The sequence below is a fragment of the Dasypus novemcinctus genome, chromosome 18 (assembly GCF_030445035.2).
Source record: "Dasypus novemcinctus isolate mDasNov1 chromosome 18, mDasNov1.1.hap2, whole genome shotgun sequence".
Classification (NCBI taxonomy): domain Eukaryota; kingdom Metazoa; phylum Chordata; class Mammalia; order Cingulata; family Dasypodidae; genus Dasypus; species Dasypus novemcinctus.
Window position 1 is genome coordinate 58583435 of NC_080690.1, and position 18829 is coordinate 58602263.

At 44.5% G+C, this 18829-nt stretch overlaps 1 protein-coding gene across 1 annotated transcript; it reads right to left on the reverse strand.

Annotated features, from left to right (window-relative positions):
• Positions 1 to 1856: 1856 nt before the first annotated feature.
• On the reverse strand, positions 1857 to 18824 carry WDR87 (WD repeat domain 87). Its single transcript, XM_012525265.2, has 6 exons — positions 18750 to 18824; positions 13161 to 13282; positions 11676 to 11846; positions 8413 to 11297; positions 7698 to 7969; positions 1857 to 7325 (listed from the first exon to the last, which is right to left on the reverse strand). The coding sequence occupies exons 2-6, from the start codon at positions 13233 to 13235 to the stop codon at positions 2041 to 2043; spliced, it is 8688 nt and encodes a 2895-aa protein (XP_012380719.2). The 5' UTR covers positions 13236 to 13282; positions 18750 to 18824; the 3' UTR covers positions 1857 to 2040.
• Between the last annotated feature and the right edge of the window lie 5 nt (positions 18825 to 18829).

The window sequence follows — 18829 nt, forward strand, 5'->3', positions numbered from 1 at the left end:
CATTTTCAGGACTTGGAGTTGTCCTAAATGATATTGCAAGGACAGATGCTGGACATTACATATCCTGCCATAACCCACTGAATGTCCTTGGGAGAATATAAACTACAATGTGAACTATAATCCATGCAGAGCAGCATTGCTCCAAAATGTATTCACCAAATGCAATGAATGTGCCACAATGATGAAAGAGGTTGTTGATGTGGGAGGAGTGGGGGTGTGGGGTATGTGGGAACCTTATATATTTTTTAATGTAACATTTTTTGCGATCTATGTATCTTCAAAAAAAAAAAACCAATTAAAAAATGCCGGAAAAAAAAATACTACTCCTCTCTACCATTCTGGCAAAATGGGATATCTGGGTTGTCACAGCTAGTATCCAGGCTCTGACATCTCCTGAAGAGTCATCCATAGACTTCCTGACTATAGGACCACAATGGTTAGACAATTCACTGGGTTTTGTTTTGACCAGAAAACCCATTAAAACCCACTTACCCAACAAAGTCCGCCAGACCACTGATATCCTACAGAATGAATCAGGCATTGCTATTCTCTTTCTAAGTCTTTCAAAGAATTTGTCAGTTTCATCTGTTGTCAAATTGATGGGCATAGAGTCGTTCAAAGTAGTCTCTTATTATCCTTTTAATATGTGTAGAGTGTGTAGTGATGTCCCCTCTTTCCTGCCTGATACTTGTAATTTGTGAATTACCTCCTTTTTTACATGGAAAAGTAAACAGCAGCCCAAAAGGAGAAAGGATGCAGGTCAAGGCTGCAGATCTAGCTGGGGTATCCTTACTTCTGCTGCATTGCCAATCATACTTTTTTGATTCTCTCTGCCCACAGCCACAGCTTTCACTTGACATATGGTCTGAGATGCACAAGCCCAACTTCAGAGCCACAGCTTTCATTGCCATTGGGCTCCAAGTTGGTTAAAACTGTCTAGAATGTGCTCATGCCTTCTAATCTCTGCTTCCCCCCAAAAGAAAACCAAGTAGAGGGGGTAGAACAACAAAGGAGAGGTTGGGGTGGTAATGGTATAGAGCTGTTACGTTATAGAAGCTGTTGGAAGGCTCAGGTTACCTGGAAGGAGACAGTTCTGGAGTCTCCATGGTGAGGATAACAGATCAGGAAGGGAACAAGATTAAGAGCAGTGACTACTTCCTCTACTTTATTACCCCTTTTACTTGAACTCAATAATTGATAAAAGGAAGGGTAAGTGTCTAGAAAATTGGGAGCCTATCTGAGCCTATACCTAGTCTTCCAAATTATCATCCCATCACCTTCCCCAATCCTCATGTCCAGGTGGTAGCAAAGGAAGTGAAAGACATAGGCTTCTCTTTATTCTTTATGTTTTAACCTCAATTGGCCTCATCCCTTAGTGCCATCCAGTGATAAAGTCAGCAGATGATGCTAGCTAGAACTTGTAGTATTTTTTCCCTTTACTCTGAGGGTATCCACAATGCCCAACACATCTGCCATTTGAGATTCGAGTCACCAACATACAGAGCTATAATCAGGAAATAGAGTCAACCTCTACTGTGTGCCCTCAAATACTAAAGGGGAAAATGCTGGGTCTTCTGATTCTAAAACTCATTCTCTTCCTCCTACATCAACATCTCTTTTATTAATGCTAAATATAGTTTTTGTGTCAAGTGCTTCCACACACACAATCTTTAGGGGGAGGTTGGTGAGAAGGAAGGAAGGAAGAGAACAAGGACAGACTTTTCTACCTCAAGGCCTCCACAGGGTGAGCATCACTGGCTTTTGGGACGTGCTCCCATTCACAGGATAATGTATCTCATTTCCCTGGCTACCTTCCAGGAGAACCAAAGTTTGGAAAAAAGGGACACAGCAAAGTGTATATTTCAAATGAGAACCTCTTCTTTATTCCATATGAAGAAGCTTGTTTCTGGAGCTGGGTGGGTAAAGTACCTTGGCCTGGCCTTACCTCTGTATGGGTGCTAGGAATGAAGGTCTAGATTCTTGGGACAAGGGTTTTCTCCAATTGGGAATGAAAAGTCCTGACTTCTAGTCAGCTCCAAGTTATGGGGTAGGAGCAATAATGTGGGGCAATTCCTTGGTGAGGTGAAAATCAGCTTGGGGCAGACTCTTCCAGGCAAGTTCTAAAATACCATACTGGGCAATGCCCATGGGAAGGATGGTGTGCACATTGTTCTGTTCTGGGAGGGACACCACTTCCTGGAACTTGAGAGGCCCTCCAGGAGTATGAGAGCCACCACAAAACAGATGGTAGAACAGTCGCTCCCCAGGTACCAGGTCCATGGCCTTTAACGACTCTTTGTAGATGACCTCTTGAGATCTGGGCTCCTCTCTCAGTAGCAGTTCCTGTAGTAGCCTCTGGATTCGGGGTGACTTCAGTTGGTACAGGTCCATGAGCTGGTAGAACTGTTCCATCCAAGCAGTGTGGTCTTTTGCATATCGCTGCTGCAACATCCGCAAAACGTGGTACAGTGCTACGAATGTCTCCCATCGAGGCACTTCCTTCCTTTTAATAGAGATGCCCTGTGCTGCCTTCTCCAACTTGGGCAATTTGGGGAACCTACTCTTACCCTTAAAAGCCCAGAAGTCCTTTTGAAACATCAGTGCTAGGGTTTGCTTGTCCACAGTGGCATGGACACCTGTGGAAATGTCTCTTGTTGCAGGATAGAAGTGTTCCATCTCCATCTCCTTGAGAGAAATGGATATCTGCTGTGCCCGCTCACTTCTGTAAGGTTCTCCTAAAAGATGCCAATTTATAGCTTTTGTGTCTGGAATCCTCTTAGTATCTAATGGGGACTTTGGTGTGGGGACAGGCAAAGGTTTTAGCCAGCTCTCCTTTTCCTTTCCTTTTATAGGAGGGATCACTTTCAGGTGTTTTGTACCCATAAACTCTTTACTGGGTTTTGAAATACCTGTGCCTTGTGATTCCAGGGCCTGCCTGTGATGGTACACGATGGCCTGAAGCATGGCCAGATGCATCCATTCTAAGTTTCCCTTTGAGGTGAGGTCTTTGAGGAGCTGACACAATCGTTGAAAACTACCCCTGGAAAGCTGTTCTCCTGCTTCCATCTGTTCTAGGACATGGTGGATCCACTCTACATCTGAGAGGCATACCCCAGGATAGTGTTCCTCAGCCAGAGTTTGAGGGACAGGTAACTGAATCTCAGTCTGTCCCTTCAGATGCTGCTGCACAAACCACTTCCACCTGCCAATTGGTTGCTTGTATTGGAGTTTCGGACTTTCCGTAGTCTGCTCAAATATTTGGGACATGCCTAGGGTCTTTAAGTCCTTCTCTTCAGAATCCAAATCTGTATCGATAACTTGTAGAGACATGGGCTTATAGTTATCCAGTAGTTCTCTTCGTTTATCCCTCAACCTTTTTCCTGAGAGCATCTTGAGTTCTGTGGCAGCCATTTCTCCCCGGGACATGTATTTCTGTGACACAGGCACTGGTATCTTCTTTTCCCTCCCTGGAGCTATTGAAATCAATTTCTTGGAAGGGCTTTTCAGAATTCCCAGTTTTACGCCCCTGCCTTTGACCTCAGGGATTGCTTTTCCAATAGAAGAGAATATTTCTCTTCCTCTTTGGGCTTCTCCTCTTTCTTGTGTCTTAAGCAGTTTCTTTTCTGTTTTTAAGATCTCTTTTTCCTTGCCCACCTCTTCTTCAGATAAGCTTTTCTCCTCTTCCTCCTCCTCTACCTCCTCCTCTTCCTTTTCACTCAAACTTTCCACATCCTCCTCACTTATGCTTTCTTCTTCTTCCTGGAACACATCCTCCTCCACCACCTCTTTCTCTTCCTCCACCTCTTCCTCCTCCTCTTCCTCTTCTTCCTCCTCTTCCTCTTCCTCCTCCTCCTCACTTTTGCTTTCCTCTTCCTCAGACAAACTCTCTTGCTCTACTTCCTCTAACAGGTTTTCAATTTCTTTAGAATAGCGCTCTTCATTTTCCATCTCATCCACTAGACTAAGAAACTTATCCTTTGGCAAATCCTCATCTCCCTTTAGCTGCTTTCTCTTTCTCCATCTTTCTTTAAGGAATGGGATTTCTTCTTCTTCCTCTACTACCCCCTCCTCTTCAGCTGCTATTCGTTCTTCTTCCTGCATGATTTCTTGCTCTTCCCTGGCCAATCTGCTTTCTTCCTCAACTATTTTTCCTTCTTTCTTTATCAATCCTCTCATCTCCTTGGCCAATTTTCTCTGCTTCCAAGCCAGTGTTCTCTCATCTTTGGTCATTTCTGATTGGTCCTTAGAAAAATCCCACTCTCTGTTATCAAGTTTATCCTGTTCCTTGCTCAACCTACTCCCCTCAACAATAAATGTTCTCTTTAACTTGGTCACATCTATTTCTTCCTGAGTTAGTTTCCTTTCTTCTTTGACTAGTTTTTGAAGTATCTTTAAAATTCTGCTCCTTTTTGATGACTCCTTGAAAATGCCTTCCTTTTTCTCACCCAATTTCCTTATTGCTTTGGCTAATTTCCTTTCTTCATGGACATATACTCTGTCAATGCTAGCGAATTCCAATTTTCTTTTGGCAATGTCCTTTTCCTCCGTGGCCAGTACCCTATCTTCATATGTCAATATCTTCTCATCTAGGGACAATTTCTTCCTAATTATTTCTATTTCATCTTCAGTTAATTGTCTCTCTCTTGAGGTTTCCTGAGTCTCTCCCTTGGAGAGAGTTTCCTTTACCCTAGCCAGCATATTCTTCTCCTTGGCCAGTTTCTTCATTTCCATACACAATGCCATTTGTTCCTTAGCAATGTCCCACTCTTCTTTGAGCAGTTTCTGCTCTTGGACTATTACCCTCTTTTCCACAGCTAGCTCCATTTTTTCATGGGCCAGTTTCTCCTGTTTCTGATTCAGACTTTCCTCTAGTTGGGACAATTTCTTCTCTGCATAAGCCAGTTTCTCTTTCTTCTTGGTCACTATTGCCTTTTCCTCTATCAGCTTCTCCTCTACTTGAACAAGTTTCTCCTTATAGTTTTCCAGATTCTTCTTTATTTGGACCAATTTCTCTCTGTACTGGCTGAGTTTTAATTTGTTCTGGATGAAGCTTTCTCTCCTCTGAGCCAAGGTTTCCTTTGTTTGAGCAAGACTCTCTTTTTTCTGAGCAAGATTCTTCTCCTTCTGGGTCATTACCTTCTTGTTCTGTAAGAGTATCAACTTTTCCTGGACAAATTTTGCCCTTTCTTGGGCCAGTTTCTCCTTGTTCTCATTCAGTTGCTCCCTTCTTTGAGCCAGGCTTTCCTCTTCCTCAGGCATTTTTCCCTTTTCCTGGGCCAGTTTCTTCTCTTCCTGGATCAGCAGTCCTTCTTCCTGTATCAGTTTTTTCTGTTCATTAGCCAGTTCCTCCCCTTGCCAGGTCAGTTTCTTCTCTTCCTGAGCCAGATCAGTCATTTCCTGTGCCAGTTCCTCCTCTTCCTGACTCAGTTCTTCTTCTTTCCAAGACAGTTTCTGCTCTTCCCAAGCCAGTTTCTCCAATTGCTGGGCCAGCTCCTTTTCAAACCATGCTAGATTTTCCTCCTCCTGAGCCAGTTTTTCCTCTTTCTGAACCAGTATCTTTTTTACCTCAGCCAACTTCCCCCTTTTCTTTGCTAGTTGCTCTCCTTCTCTGGCCAGTTTCTCCAATTTCTTGGCCAGTTTCCTCTGTGTCTGGGCGAATTGCCTTACTTCCTGGCTTACATTCTCCTCTCTTTTGGCCAGTTTTCCCTCTTTCTGTGCAAGCTTTCTCTCTGCTTGGGCCATTTGCCCCTCTCCCTGGGCCATTTTCCCATATTCTTGGGCCAGTTTTCTTTCTTCTCGGGCCAGTTTTCTCTCTTCTTGGGCCAGTTTTCCTATCTCTAGTGCCAGTTTCCCCTCTTCTTGGGCATGTTTTCTTTCAGCTCGGGCTCGTTTCTTCTCCACCTGGGCTGTTTTCTTTTCTTCGTTTATCTGTCTCTGCTCTTCTGTGACCAGGTCTTCTTCTTTGGACTCAGACAATTCCCCTTCTTCTGAGACCAATTCTTCCTCATCCTTAGGCAACTGCTCTTTGGCCCTGGCTGACAAAATTTCTTCAAATGTTTGTTCCCACTGATCCTGTTTCAGTTTCCGTTTGTCCCTATCCAGCTTTTCCTCATCTAGGAAAAGCTTGTCTTTTACCTCATATGGCTTCTCCTCTTCCTTATAATGCCAACTGTCCTGAGCTTGCTTCCATTCCTCCCAGGATATCTCTGACACATCTCCGTCCTGTTTCCACTGATCCCAGGACTTCTTCCACTCCTGCCAAGACAGCCTCCTCTCTTCCTTTACTGGTCTTTCTATTTCCTCAACTACTTCCCTCTCTAGTTCTGGCATTTTGCTCACTTCCTTACTCACATCCCTCTCTTCTTTAGTCATTTCCACCTTTTCCTTATGCACTTTTTTTTCCTGCTCTGCTGCTTTCCTTTCTGGCATAGGTGACTTTTTAGGGAATTTCTTTTCTTTTTTCTTTGATATTTGTCTTCCTTTCATCAACTCACCTGGTTCTAAGAAAATAACTTTCTTTTTCTTGTCTTTTTCTGGAATGATCTGGGTTTCCTCCAAGTCTCGTACGTATCTTGCTTCCTCTTGCACTAGCTTTTGCTCCATTGATATAGCTTCTTCCTTGCCTCTAATCACCATGTCCTCTCTAACTGTTTCTTCATGAAAAAATGGTTTTTCCTCTGGCCAGGCTATATCCCAGTCAAGGTCCTCAAACAGAACCTGACTTTGCTTCTTCAACAGAGGGCAGATCTCCTGGAAGAGTTCCCAGCTAGGGTGCCGATCTGCCAGCATCGCCTGAGCCATAGTTATTATCTCAGTGCTTAGAGCTTCTGACATTTCTGTTTGGGAACCTGATATCCTCAGGGCCATAAGATGACACAGATCATCCCGCCATGAGGAACCATCTCCTGTGGTAAGCTTGTGACCAGGTAGTCCAGAGGCACCCCGCCCACTGATCCTATCTTTCTTCACAATTTTATTTTCCTTCACAGTTGTTTGAGGTTCTTCAATTATAACTTCAGATTCTTTTCTCTTTTTTTTGTGCCTTTTTATTTTCTTGCCTCTTTTGTCACGTATTTTCCTCAGCATTTTCAGGGTCAGTGCAACATGATCTCTTGCGACATCTTTCTCTGGAGGTGGTACAGCATCTTTTAAAGTCTTTAGTAAACTGGGGGTTGGAGATGCTCCAGGGTGGATGGCTGTATCCTCCACCTCAATTGGTGCAGCTTCACTATGATCACTTTCATCCTCTAAGGTACCTGGCTCTGTGCTAATCTGTTTAGAGTCTACCTCTTTTGTCTTCTTGAGACCCCGCAACAATTTTCGGGCTGCAGGGAAAATCAGGAGATGAAGGTAAGGAATACAGGGAGGTGTAAATGAAACCCTTCCCAATATCTGCAAATATCTGATGTGAACTAAGAGGAACTGCAGAAGAAAAAAAAAAGTAGCAACAGAGGGTACTGAGGCCTTTAAAAAAGAGAGAAGATATTCCCCCTTGCTTTATTCCCAGCTCTCCCAGATCCTAGAAAGATAGGTATTAGAATCTCCCTGGGCCTCCCTGTATCCTTTCTAAGAGGGTTCCTTTCTGTGAGATCTTTCTATTTATCTCTGTTTCCATCTAGTATCTTTGACCCTCCCTAGCCCTAGCTACCCTGCGTCTTGGGGGCCCTGAGGCATCGACCAAATTACCCCATACATACTAGGCCTTTTGCCCCCTGCTCGGCCCCGTCTTTGGCTTTTGCTGGGCTTGGTGGTCGCTTGAGGTTCTTCATGAATTGTGGCAGACTGCATGGCAAGGGACTTAAGTTCAGAAGCCTTTGAGATATCTAAAGAAAAAGCAGGCTTTTCATCTTCCTGTGACAAGGTCAGGTTTTCATTGAGTCGCTGCTCCACTTGACTATGAAGGATTTGGAGATCTGTTGCCCGCATCCCCAGGAGATGGTCCAGTGGTTCCTCCCCAATCATTTCTTGCCTATGAAAATCAAAGGAGAGGAAGGACCATGCTGAATCAAGGACAAGAGGAAGAATGAAAAAGAAAGAAATGCTGTGGAACAGGCAAGTGGTTTGGCAAAGTAGCCAGAAGAGATAGCATATGTAAAGGTAAAAGATGGTCAAAAAAAAGAAGAAAGTCAAGATGGTAAGGAATGGAGTGATCTGTATGGGGCTATAGGAATAGGAGAAAGGGATTAAAGGAGGATCTTGAAGAAGACTGGAATAGACGAGGAAATGGAGGAAGGAGTGAGCCGTTAGAGGATTGCCAGAATAATCTAAGAATTGAAAAAAGGTTATGAAGAGAAGAAAGGAGAAAATGAGCAGGGATGAAGGGATAGCAAGGGAAGGTAAAAGGAAAGATAGGGGAAGGGGAAAAGAACATTAGAAGCTAGTAAAGAATCAAGGAAGGCACAAACAACTTACTGCATCTCCCGAAAAGTTTCTCGGTTCTGGAGCAAGAGTAAAAGAGAGGTCTTACAGTGGATTCCAGTGTCAGCCATGAGGCTCAGGGCCTTACTCCTCACCCTTTGGTCCTTGTCCATTAATCCTCGGGCCAGAGGCATGGCAAAGAGATGAGTGATTATTCCTAGACGCTTTAGTCCTTCCCAGGCTAGCTCTCGGATCTGAGGATTAGAATTGACTGTTTCATCCAGCAGACGATGGGCTGTCTCAGAACGCAGGGCTGGAGACACCTGGTGAGAGGCAAAGATTTGTCCTAATGCACCGACACAGTATTGGAACTTCAATGAGGAAGCATGGATCATAATATTGAGTATTGTCTCAATCAGACTATTAATTGTTATTTCACTCATCTTTCTTCCCAGCCAACTACGGTTTACTGAGTCCGTAAAGACAGTGTAGGTCATATCCTTGGATATTCTCTTTTCTATGAAGTCTTCATCTTCTTTCTCCTGTGGCTGTTTTTCTATATCACTTATAGCTCTCATCCTACCATGCCAGAAGAAGAATTGTTGAGTTCTGTCCCATTCCAATTCCCGCTGGGGTGGGTGCAGGCTGCACTGTAGGTATATTGGGCTGCCTTCTGGCCAAAGACGGGCACGAATCACTGAGTTGGGGATGTAGCCATCAGGTGCAAAGAGCCATTTCCGCCCATGACCAAAGTAATATCGCAGTATCTGATAGGGGTTAAGTCCATTCCAACCTCTCAGCTGTAGTTGAGGAGGAACTATATAATGGGAATGGGGAACTTGCTCGCTCATCTGCATCCAAGCAGGTGGCAATTCTTGCAAGGAATCATGTTTGGGAATAGACAGCAATACTGGGCCCCCTTCATCCTCTTCTTCTATGACATGTGGCACTGTATGGTCAAAGGCAATAGCCCGCCTATTGACAAGGCTCTCCAAACCTACTAATTCCTGTTGTCCATGTCCAATGTAGATATACTTGGGCACAAACATGGTTTCAAAGGAGAAGAAGAAGGTTGGTGTGAAAGGCTTAGGGGCTTCTAGCTCTTCATCTGGTATGCTCATAAGGGAAAGGCGAACCAGCATGGATGGGGGAAGCAGTTTTAAACAGGACACCAGATAAAGACTCTGGTTGAAAGTCACAAGCAGGTCACCCCTGTCATTTGCAAAGCAAAGTGGGCCAAAATGCAATGATGAATCCAGCATGGCTATGAGTCTACCATGGAAGTCCCAGATCCGGACAGAGCCATCAATAGCACCTGTGACAAACAGACTCAGAGACAAGCAGACATCAAAGGATGTGATGGCACACTGGTGCAAAGGCAATGTCTCCATGAATATTGAGCTTTGTGGTGATTCAAAGGACAAAAAGTCACGGAACTTCCAGAGACGCAGGCAGTTGGTTTCCGTGATGGCACCCACAGACTTGGGCAAAAGTATCAAATGTTTTAGGTGACAGCTGCTAAGAATGCTGGCAAGTGTCCGTAGTTGTACTCTGATCCCCTCAAACACAACCTCTGATAGGTGTACATAGTCATCCATACCATAAGAACAGAGCAAAGAGCTTTCTCTGCTACCATAAAACCCTTCTGACAGTGTAGAGAGGGCCAATACTGCCCCAAAGTGCATGAATTTCTCTATTCGGGCACAGTTGTGCTGGGAAAGTACTCTTATCACACCACTCTGGTGCCCAGAGAACATCAGTCCTTCAAGACCCCGACCCAGATGGAAATGCCCATAAGCCAGGCATTGTACCATGTCCTGAGAATCTGGTGATGTACATAAGAGATACTTGGCTGGGCAAGGACAACGGGTTGTGTCAAATACCAGCACATCTGAGCTGCCTGTTGCCACAAAGAGTTCCTCTTTATCTGGGTCATAGGCCCAATCTACAGCACGGTCCAGGATTGAAAAAGGCCAGGTGACAAGCAGGAGATCTCCCGTGAGTGGGGATACAAAGTGCAACAAGCCATCCTCAGTGGCGCAGAGGATCCGGAACCAGTTATCTCCACAGCGGACCCGACGCACTTGCTGGGGAGTAGAACCACAGACATTGAAGAGGCTATAGAAGCAGGGCAGACGGCGCAAGGAAAAACCATGGGTAGTTTGGCAGAAGAAAGTAATGTTATCAATAAACTGGAGTCGATTCAGTTCCTCACCAAGTTCTAGCCGCCGCAGCAGGCTCCCTGAAGTAAGATTCCACTCTTTGATTAAGCCATCACTGCCAGCTGTTAGTAGGGTATGGGCCTCTGGTCGACTGCGGATGCATACCACTGATGAGATATGGGCCTTGAAACTGTGAAGGAATTGGCCCTGACTAAGGCTCCAGGCTTGGATTTCCCCAGTCTTGTTTCCAGCATAGAGAAGGTCCAGATCTAAACAGGTGAAGCAGCAAGTGATGGAGGAGCCACTGCTGGTAGAAATGAACCTCTTCACCTCTCCTAGTTGGCCCTTGCCCTGGCGCTCAAGAGCCCTCACCACAGTCTCACATAGGGCTAGGAGGAAGTCATTGGAGCCATTTACCACGATGTCCTGGACAAGCTCATCACCAGGCATAGGAACCATGTGGGCTATTTGGAGGCCCTTACCACTTCGCTCAATGACCCAGGAAACCACTGCTCCCAGGATGCCTGACAAAAGCATCTTCATTTGTGGGTCATAGCAGAGGCAGATGATATTGAAGCGGCAGGGTACTATACTCAGGGGTTTGAATGCCCGAAAGTGGTCCCCAAAGAGCCGCAGGATCAGGTCACCACAGTAGGCCACCAGGATGTGAAAGGAACCTGTGTGGACCATGGATTGGATGGGGGGCAATCGTTCAACCATGGAGAATGTTCTTTTCTCAACCATGTCCTCAGTTTTGCTCTTCATCCATACTACAGCCTAAAAGAGAATAAGATGGAAACTGCCTAGAAAAGATAGTAGAAGAGGAGAGGGCAGAATATTCAGGTGCCTTTCCCTCTTCTTGTGCTAAGGAGGAATTGGAAGACTCTACAGAGATTTTACACCCTAGTGATAGGAGTTATACATACTGTAGAAGCAGAAAGACCAGGATCCATTCCCTAACATTGGCCAACTTTAGGAGAACCATAAATTCTAATCAACATGGAGACTCTAATTGGAGAAAGGGTGAGAGGGGAAACCTGGATCTAGATGATTTTCATTTAAGGATATGAATTCAAGGGACATTTCCTTTGTCAATCCAGGGCATAGAGCCTGTAGAATGGGCTAACAGGGGGAAGAAAGCCTAGGTAGTTTTACCTGTATTTCTTTTGTGCTTGATGCCATCCAAGAGAGGGAGGCAAAGAAGTTGGCATCACTGAAGTAATGACAGATAAGTGGCATATTTTGAGGATGACGAGACTCTTTGAACAGTATCTGGGACTGGTCACTCAGCACAACTACTTCATTCTTTAGGTCCTCTGAAGGTTGCTGTGGAGAGGCATGGCATGAACTAAGAGGCCAGGACACACATGCACTAAATATATTCTCATGCAAATCACAAGTGAAACAGTTCCCAAAGTCATGCCTCACACCCCAAGGACCACTCCTGTCACATCCACATGTGCACAACTTACCACCTGTGTGACAGCTACACTTCATAAACATGTAACAAAAGCCCCATTATGTGAGACAATCAAACTCCTATAGGGCCTATCTGGGAAAATCTTATAGTCAGCACATGGAAAAACCAATGTTCTTCCCAACATAAAGTTAGTGATATCTATCCTCTAACATTCTCCTCTGTGTCTAAAAGGCACATATATTATAAAAGACACAGCATTTAACAAATTACTGGATCAAGTACAAGTAATGTAACAGGGTGTCTAAAAAAGTCAAGTGCAGCTTTAAGTTATTAAAGCATAAAACTGTACTAAATAAGACTCTCGGACACCCTACCAGGCCTTTAAATTTGACAGAGGAATAGCACATATATAAATTATCCCACAGTGACAGAGCATGTGCTGTGGGGAGCCATCCGCTGTGAGACCTATTACAGCCTTCCACAACATGGCAGATTTCACAACATGGCGGAGTTCACAAATCTGCCCTGTCATTTCCTTATTCTTCTTCCTCTTTGTTTCTTTGTTCTCCTTTTCCCGCCACAACTCTGGTGACCACAGCAATATGCACGCACAAGGCACAAAACTCCGCAGACCCGACGCGAACTGTCAGCCAATCCCCTCCTTGGACGTCTGCCACCCACAAGACCAGCCTATCACCTATAGACACGTTCCCTTCCCTCACTATATATCCCCATGTTCTACCCCCAATAAACGAGGCTTGATCAGAACCCTGTCTTGCCTCCATTCTTCTCTCGACTCCTGCCCCACCCTGCTTCTTCCCACAGGTCCCTGGACTCGCCCCCGCCGGCTCAGGCAATGTGCTACAAAACACGCACTTGTCATTTTTTTATAGAGAGCGAGCCATAGCAAAATTGAGGTTGGCAAATGTTCCCCTGGTGCCTTCTCAATTCTCTTTTAGGAAATCTCACTTTCCAGAGGGTTGGTTGCTCTCACAAGGCTCCAAAGTATCCATCCCTTTCTATCAAAACGTCCTTACAAGAAGCCCCTAGACTCACTTGGAAATTGATGGACCACTTCCTACTAAGGTTATAATTGTTTTTTGTTGTTGTTGTTTTTGGTCTACCCTAGTTGCTTCCTGCTTCCATGAAAACTCTATGGCTACTTTGAGGAGCTCATAAGACAGAGGCCAACATATGTTTACACCCCATATATACATTACCTTGCTTTTATGTATGAAGTCATTTACAATGTTTTTAAAATCCTTCCACAGGGGAACGAGTCTGGAGGAAGACATCACCTTGATTTGTCCCTGGTCCTCTTCAGGACCAGTTGCTTAAAAACCTGTGTGGATCCAAAAGAGGCCATCTTAGCCATTACTACTTTTTTTTTTTTCTTTTTTTCAGGTACCAGAGGCTGGGGATTGAACCTCGAACCTCAAATGTAGGAAGCTGGCACTCAAACACTGAACCACATTGGCTCCCCTGAATTGGCTCTGATGTTTATTTTGCTTGTTTGTTTCCATTTCCTTTAGGAAGCACTGGGAAATGAACGTGGGACCTCCCGTGTAGAAAGCAGGTGCTCAACCACTTGAGACACATCCACTCCGCCACTACTACTTTATGAGGAGGTAGGATCAGAAGGCAAGATCTACACACTCATGTTTAGTGAACATCATCTGAATGTCAGGAACAATGCACGAAACATAACTCATCTCATTTATTCCTTACTACAGCACAGCAAAGTTGATTTTATCCCGTTATAGATGAAAAAAACTGAGGATCAGAGAAGGTAAATAAAGGAATTGGGAATTGAATTTTAGCATTTTCTATCATAACCCAGCAGGAATTATGGGCGAGGGAAGCAGAGAAACCTACAGAAAGGCTACAAAGGAATGCTCTCACAGGCAAATAATAGTTTTTTGCTGATGGTGATGATATCAGGAGAGCATTTTATAAGGATTAGTTGTTTCCAATGTGTTATCCCTGGACCTTCTGTACCAGGAGTCCTGGGGGAAGGGTACATCTTAAAATGCAGATGTCTGGGCCCTGCCCTACACCTACTGAATCAGAACCATGTAGGTGGGGCTCAGGAATATTCCCTTGTAACAAGCACCCTAACTGATTCTATTGATATTCAAGTCCGACTGCTGAAATGGGAAATAGGGATAAGGGGCATGCAGGACCCACAGTCAGCCCTACCTAGCGTAGCTGGAGAAAAAGGATTCAGCCATATGGCCTTGCAGGCTTCCCCAGGCTTGCTGAATCAGGTAGTTCTCTAACATGTAACACGTGTTTATCACTCTCTTCCCCATTTCCTTCTCTTTGACCTTCATGAGTACAAACCTGTAGAATAAATCCTACTTTTAACAATTCCCCACTGTCAGGGAGTCTATCATTACTAGTGTGACAGAGGGGTTGCTTTTCCTTGTTTGTAAAATGAAAATGCCTACTTCACAGGATTGTTGCAAAGATCAAATAAGACAATTCATGTGAAAGTCCTTTAAGTATATTCTGATGCAACAACTATGATTGCAGTTTTTAGGCCTGCCTGATTCACAGGTGACCACTCTATTCCTTCAACCCATACTTTGTACTTAATTTAAGGCTATTCAGATGGTCTGGAAACATGACAGCTAAATTTATAGTCTGACCAGCAGAGGGCAATGGAAGCCATCACTTTGTCTGCCAGTCGAAGGAAAACTGACAACTTTCAGTTTAGAGCAGTGGTTCCCAAAATGTGATCCCCAGATCAGCAGCAGCATCACTTGGGAACTTGTTAGAAGTGCAAATTATTGGGCCCCACCCCCCACATTTACTGAATAGGAAACTCTGAGGGTGGGGCCCAGCAATCTAAGTTTAAACAAGCTTTCCAGCGATCTTTTGCACAATAATGTTTGAGAACCACTGACTTAGAGAGCTGACAGGGTCCATGATCAGTTTGTCCTGGGCTCCTGCATTGAGGTCAGCAGAACGCACCCTCTCTAGTATGGCTAAGCCTAAGCATTCTGTTACCACAGAGACCTGATATCGTCCTGGATCTGGGGGGAATAGTTAAAACTTACCATCATGATCTCACATGTGTAGAGTGGGTTAGACACACACACACACACACACACACACACACAGCTTTCACGTCAATTCTTGTATTAGTTCTTGAAACAATCCTGAAAGGAAGGTATCATCATTTCCTTCGTACATATGGGGAACATGAACTCAGAGATAAAAAGGTTACACAGGCAGATTCAAGACTAAGACAAAATCCATAGTTCAGGATTCTTTTTACCATTTTAGAGGAGGAAGAGGTTCTGCCAGCTGATGCTAAGGAATCTCTCTGACCCACAAACCCACTCAGAATGGGAATTGGGGACAGGATGTCAGACACCAGCATCCCCTCTGCCTCTTTCTACTTTCTCCCAGTCTGAATGCTGCCCTTCTCAGGTATCTTTTTCCATTTTGTTCCCTTTCAATCTGCCACTTGCTGCTCATTTGCACCACCTTTCACAAGCTAGTGTGACCTGCTTCAGATCCTGCACATCAATGAATGGTTCTATAGGTCAGTTCCCACAGTTCAGATTTTCCCCACAGACTCCTTCCTGAACCTCAGAGCTTCTGAGAGAGTAATCATTTGTATCTGTTTTGCTGCCACCACCATCATTTCCATTGCTCCAAGTATGTTCACTGGGTCCAACTCTCTTGACCAGCCTACAAAATATAAGCAGTTGGGACTGTTTGGTGGCACAGTCCTAGGGGGTTAGTGAGAAAGAGGACCTTCAAACCCCTATTTATTTATTTATTTATTTATCATGTTCTCCCATCCCATAGATCGGCTTCCTTATTTACTGTCAGAGGGAGTCCCTAAATTCTATCCTCTAATTGTAGGAGCTTTCCTTAAAAGCAAGTCCTGAATGAGGACCAGATGCCTTAATGTCTGAATCCCAATAGTCTTGACTCTAACATCTTGATAATCCAAAGATGATCTAACGGGGGTGTTCAAGCCCTGTGGCCTCCTTAGGGGAGAGGGTATTTGGGGCCAAGATATGGTATATCCTGAAAACTTTGGAGAAAAACCAGGTTTGTGATGAGCATTGACACTGGCACTATGTTTTCCTTCTTAGTTTATTACTTCAAGGTAAAGTGTCATGTGGTGTTGAGGACAGAACCCAAGCATCCAGGAGCGTTGCCTTTGTAATAAAGAGAGTTGACACTAGAGGGCACTGCACTTCACAACACTATCAGGCCCCGATGCTCCCTAGTGCTCTGTAACAGGTGTGAGGGGATAACACGGTATTTGCTCCATTGAGCTGGCTTACAATTCAAAAGTTCAAAAGGAAAGGCAGGCACAAAGAGAAGTCATAAAATTAATTAAAATGGGAAATTCTGGATGAACTTTTCTGCAAATTTGAATTTTCTCAAACTTAAAAACAAATCATGCTAATGATGTTTTAAGAAGGAAAAATATAGAGTGTTCTGATTGCATATAATAGGGAGAACTGACTACCTGAAAAAAAGGCCGATGTGTGCTCCACATTTTGAGGTTAAATGACTGTAAAGCCAGAGGGACAACTCTGGCTTGCTGTGTCCTTTGAATGATGTTAGTGATAAGGGACCCAAGTCTGTTCTCTGGGCCTACGGACACTACTCTGACCTTATAGATGACTTTACAGTTGGGGGCTGAAGCTAGAATGCAACTTAACTTTCTTTTTCAGAAGGAACAATTTTCTCGGTTGACAAACATACATTAATAGGTGGGGCAGTTTCTACTAAGTGGAACAGATGCCTGGGAATAATATTGACAGTATGTGGGACTGATTAGGTTGTCAAGGGGCAACTAGGTATTTTACATGTATTATTTCATTTAATTCTGAAATTGATTCTATGACTTAACCTTAATTTAATTAAACAACTTTTAAGTGGACATGGTAAAAATATTCAAAATGTACAAAGGGGCATATAATGAAAAAAGTTGTCCTTTCACACCTGACATCTGTCCCTCTGTTACCCCTTCCCAGAGGTAACCCAAGTGTGTCTTTCTACAGGGGTTCTGTACATACACAAGCATATATGTAAAAAATATTCCCCCTTTTTCATATACAAATGATAATGTACTATATACGTTATTCTACACTTCTTTCCTCTCTTAGATATTAACTCATATTAATTTATGTAAATCTGCCTCATTTTCCAACAGCTGCCAGTAGCATGATATTCCACTATGAGGCTGAAGTTTCATTTATTTATCATTTATTTATCCAAACTTCCATTAATGGACCCTGGGCAGTTTCCAGCCTTTTACTACTGCAACCCATGCCATAAATGAGTATTTTTGTTAATACCTCATGGGTTTTAAATTTCATTTTAATTAACTTAAATTTTAAAACTGAAGCAATATATTTTTTCACTTAAGTAACTTAAAATGAATATATTGGGAGGAAGCAGACGTGGCTCAACTGATAGAACATCTGCCTACTATATGGAGGGTTCGATCCCCAGGGTCTCCTGACCTGTGTGGTAATCTGGCCCACACGCAGTGCTGCCACACACAAGTAGTGCCATGCTGCGTAGGGGCGCCCTCGGGTAGGGGCGCCCCAAGCAAGGAGAGCCACCCCGCATGAAAAAAGCACAGCCAGCCCAAGAGTGGCGCCTCATATACGGAGGAGAGCTGACACAGCAAGATGACGCAACAACAAAAAAGAGACTCAGTTTCCTGGTGCTGCCTGATAATGCAAGCAAATGCCCAAGAACACACTGCAAATGGACAAAGAGAGCAGATGAGGGGGGAAGGGTAGAGAAATAAAATAAATCTTTAAAAAAGGATATATTGGGTTAAAATTATCATCAACTGTTTCTTCTTTTGAAAATTGTGTATATGGCCTGCATTGTATTTCTATTGGACTGTACTGCTTTAGCTTGTCACCTTCTGGTGGTGGCCTGATACCCCCAATGACCTGAGAGCTAGCTCCCTGAGAGTAGGACTCTAGTCTGTATTATTTCTCCTGTGTTCCCATCATCACCCAAACTGGTATCGAGTCAGTGCTTAACACACTTTTGTTGAATGAATAAGCAAATGAATGATCCTCTGCCCTCTCCATGCTTCAAGTCTTACTGGAAGGATGAGGTGGGAAGAGTTATCAACTGGGGCTTCTTGACCAGGGGATCTTACAATTAACAGCCAATTTCCTCGGTGAGTGACAAAATGCATTTTTTTTAAAGGGTCGGATCATGGATATGTCAGCAGATGGACTAAATGTGGACAAACTTTCCCAGGCTGGAGGTACTCAACAAATACTAGTTACCATCAAAATATGTGATTAAAGAACGAATGGAAGATAACGGGGTTTTCAGGGCAGCCTCTTAGGTAGTGGTCCTGAAGCGCCCGTGGAGGGCAGAGCTCTGAAGCCGCGAACGCGGGGAGAGGCGACCTGACCCTGGTACCTACACACGCGAGTCCAGACTCCCCGCGCGGGTCGGACCGAGAGCAGGCCCGTCTCTTTGAGGCGTGGGTCAAGCCTGTTACCTGCGACAACAGGACTCCCGACAGGGGGCGACGACGCAGTGTGTGGTGGCACCTAGGAGCTCCTATGTGGAAGCCCACACCTAGAATGAGCGCCTGGGGAGCGACCTTAGGGATACTGCGGGAGGCTTCGCTAGCCAGAACGGTTAGCCCTAACCCCTTGTCCCACAGACTGACCGAGGCGAAGCGAGTGAGTGCGCATGTGCACTGGAGCGCGCAAAGGCGGGCGCGGCAGAAAAAAATCCCAGCATGGAATACCGCGCAAGCGCACGGGTATTCCAAAGAAAAAAGTCCTCACCGTGGGACCCGCGGTTATTTGGGACAGCGTTGGCCCGCAAGCGCGCGTGCGCGAGCGCGCAACTCTCCGCTGTCGCTTTC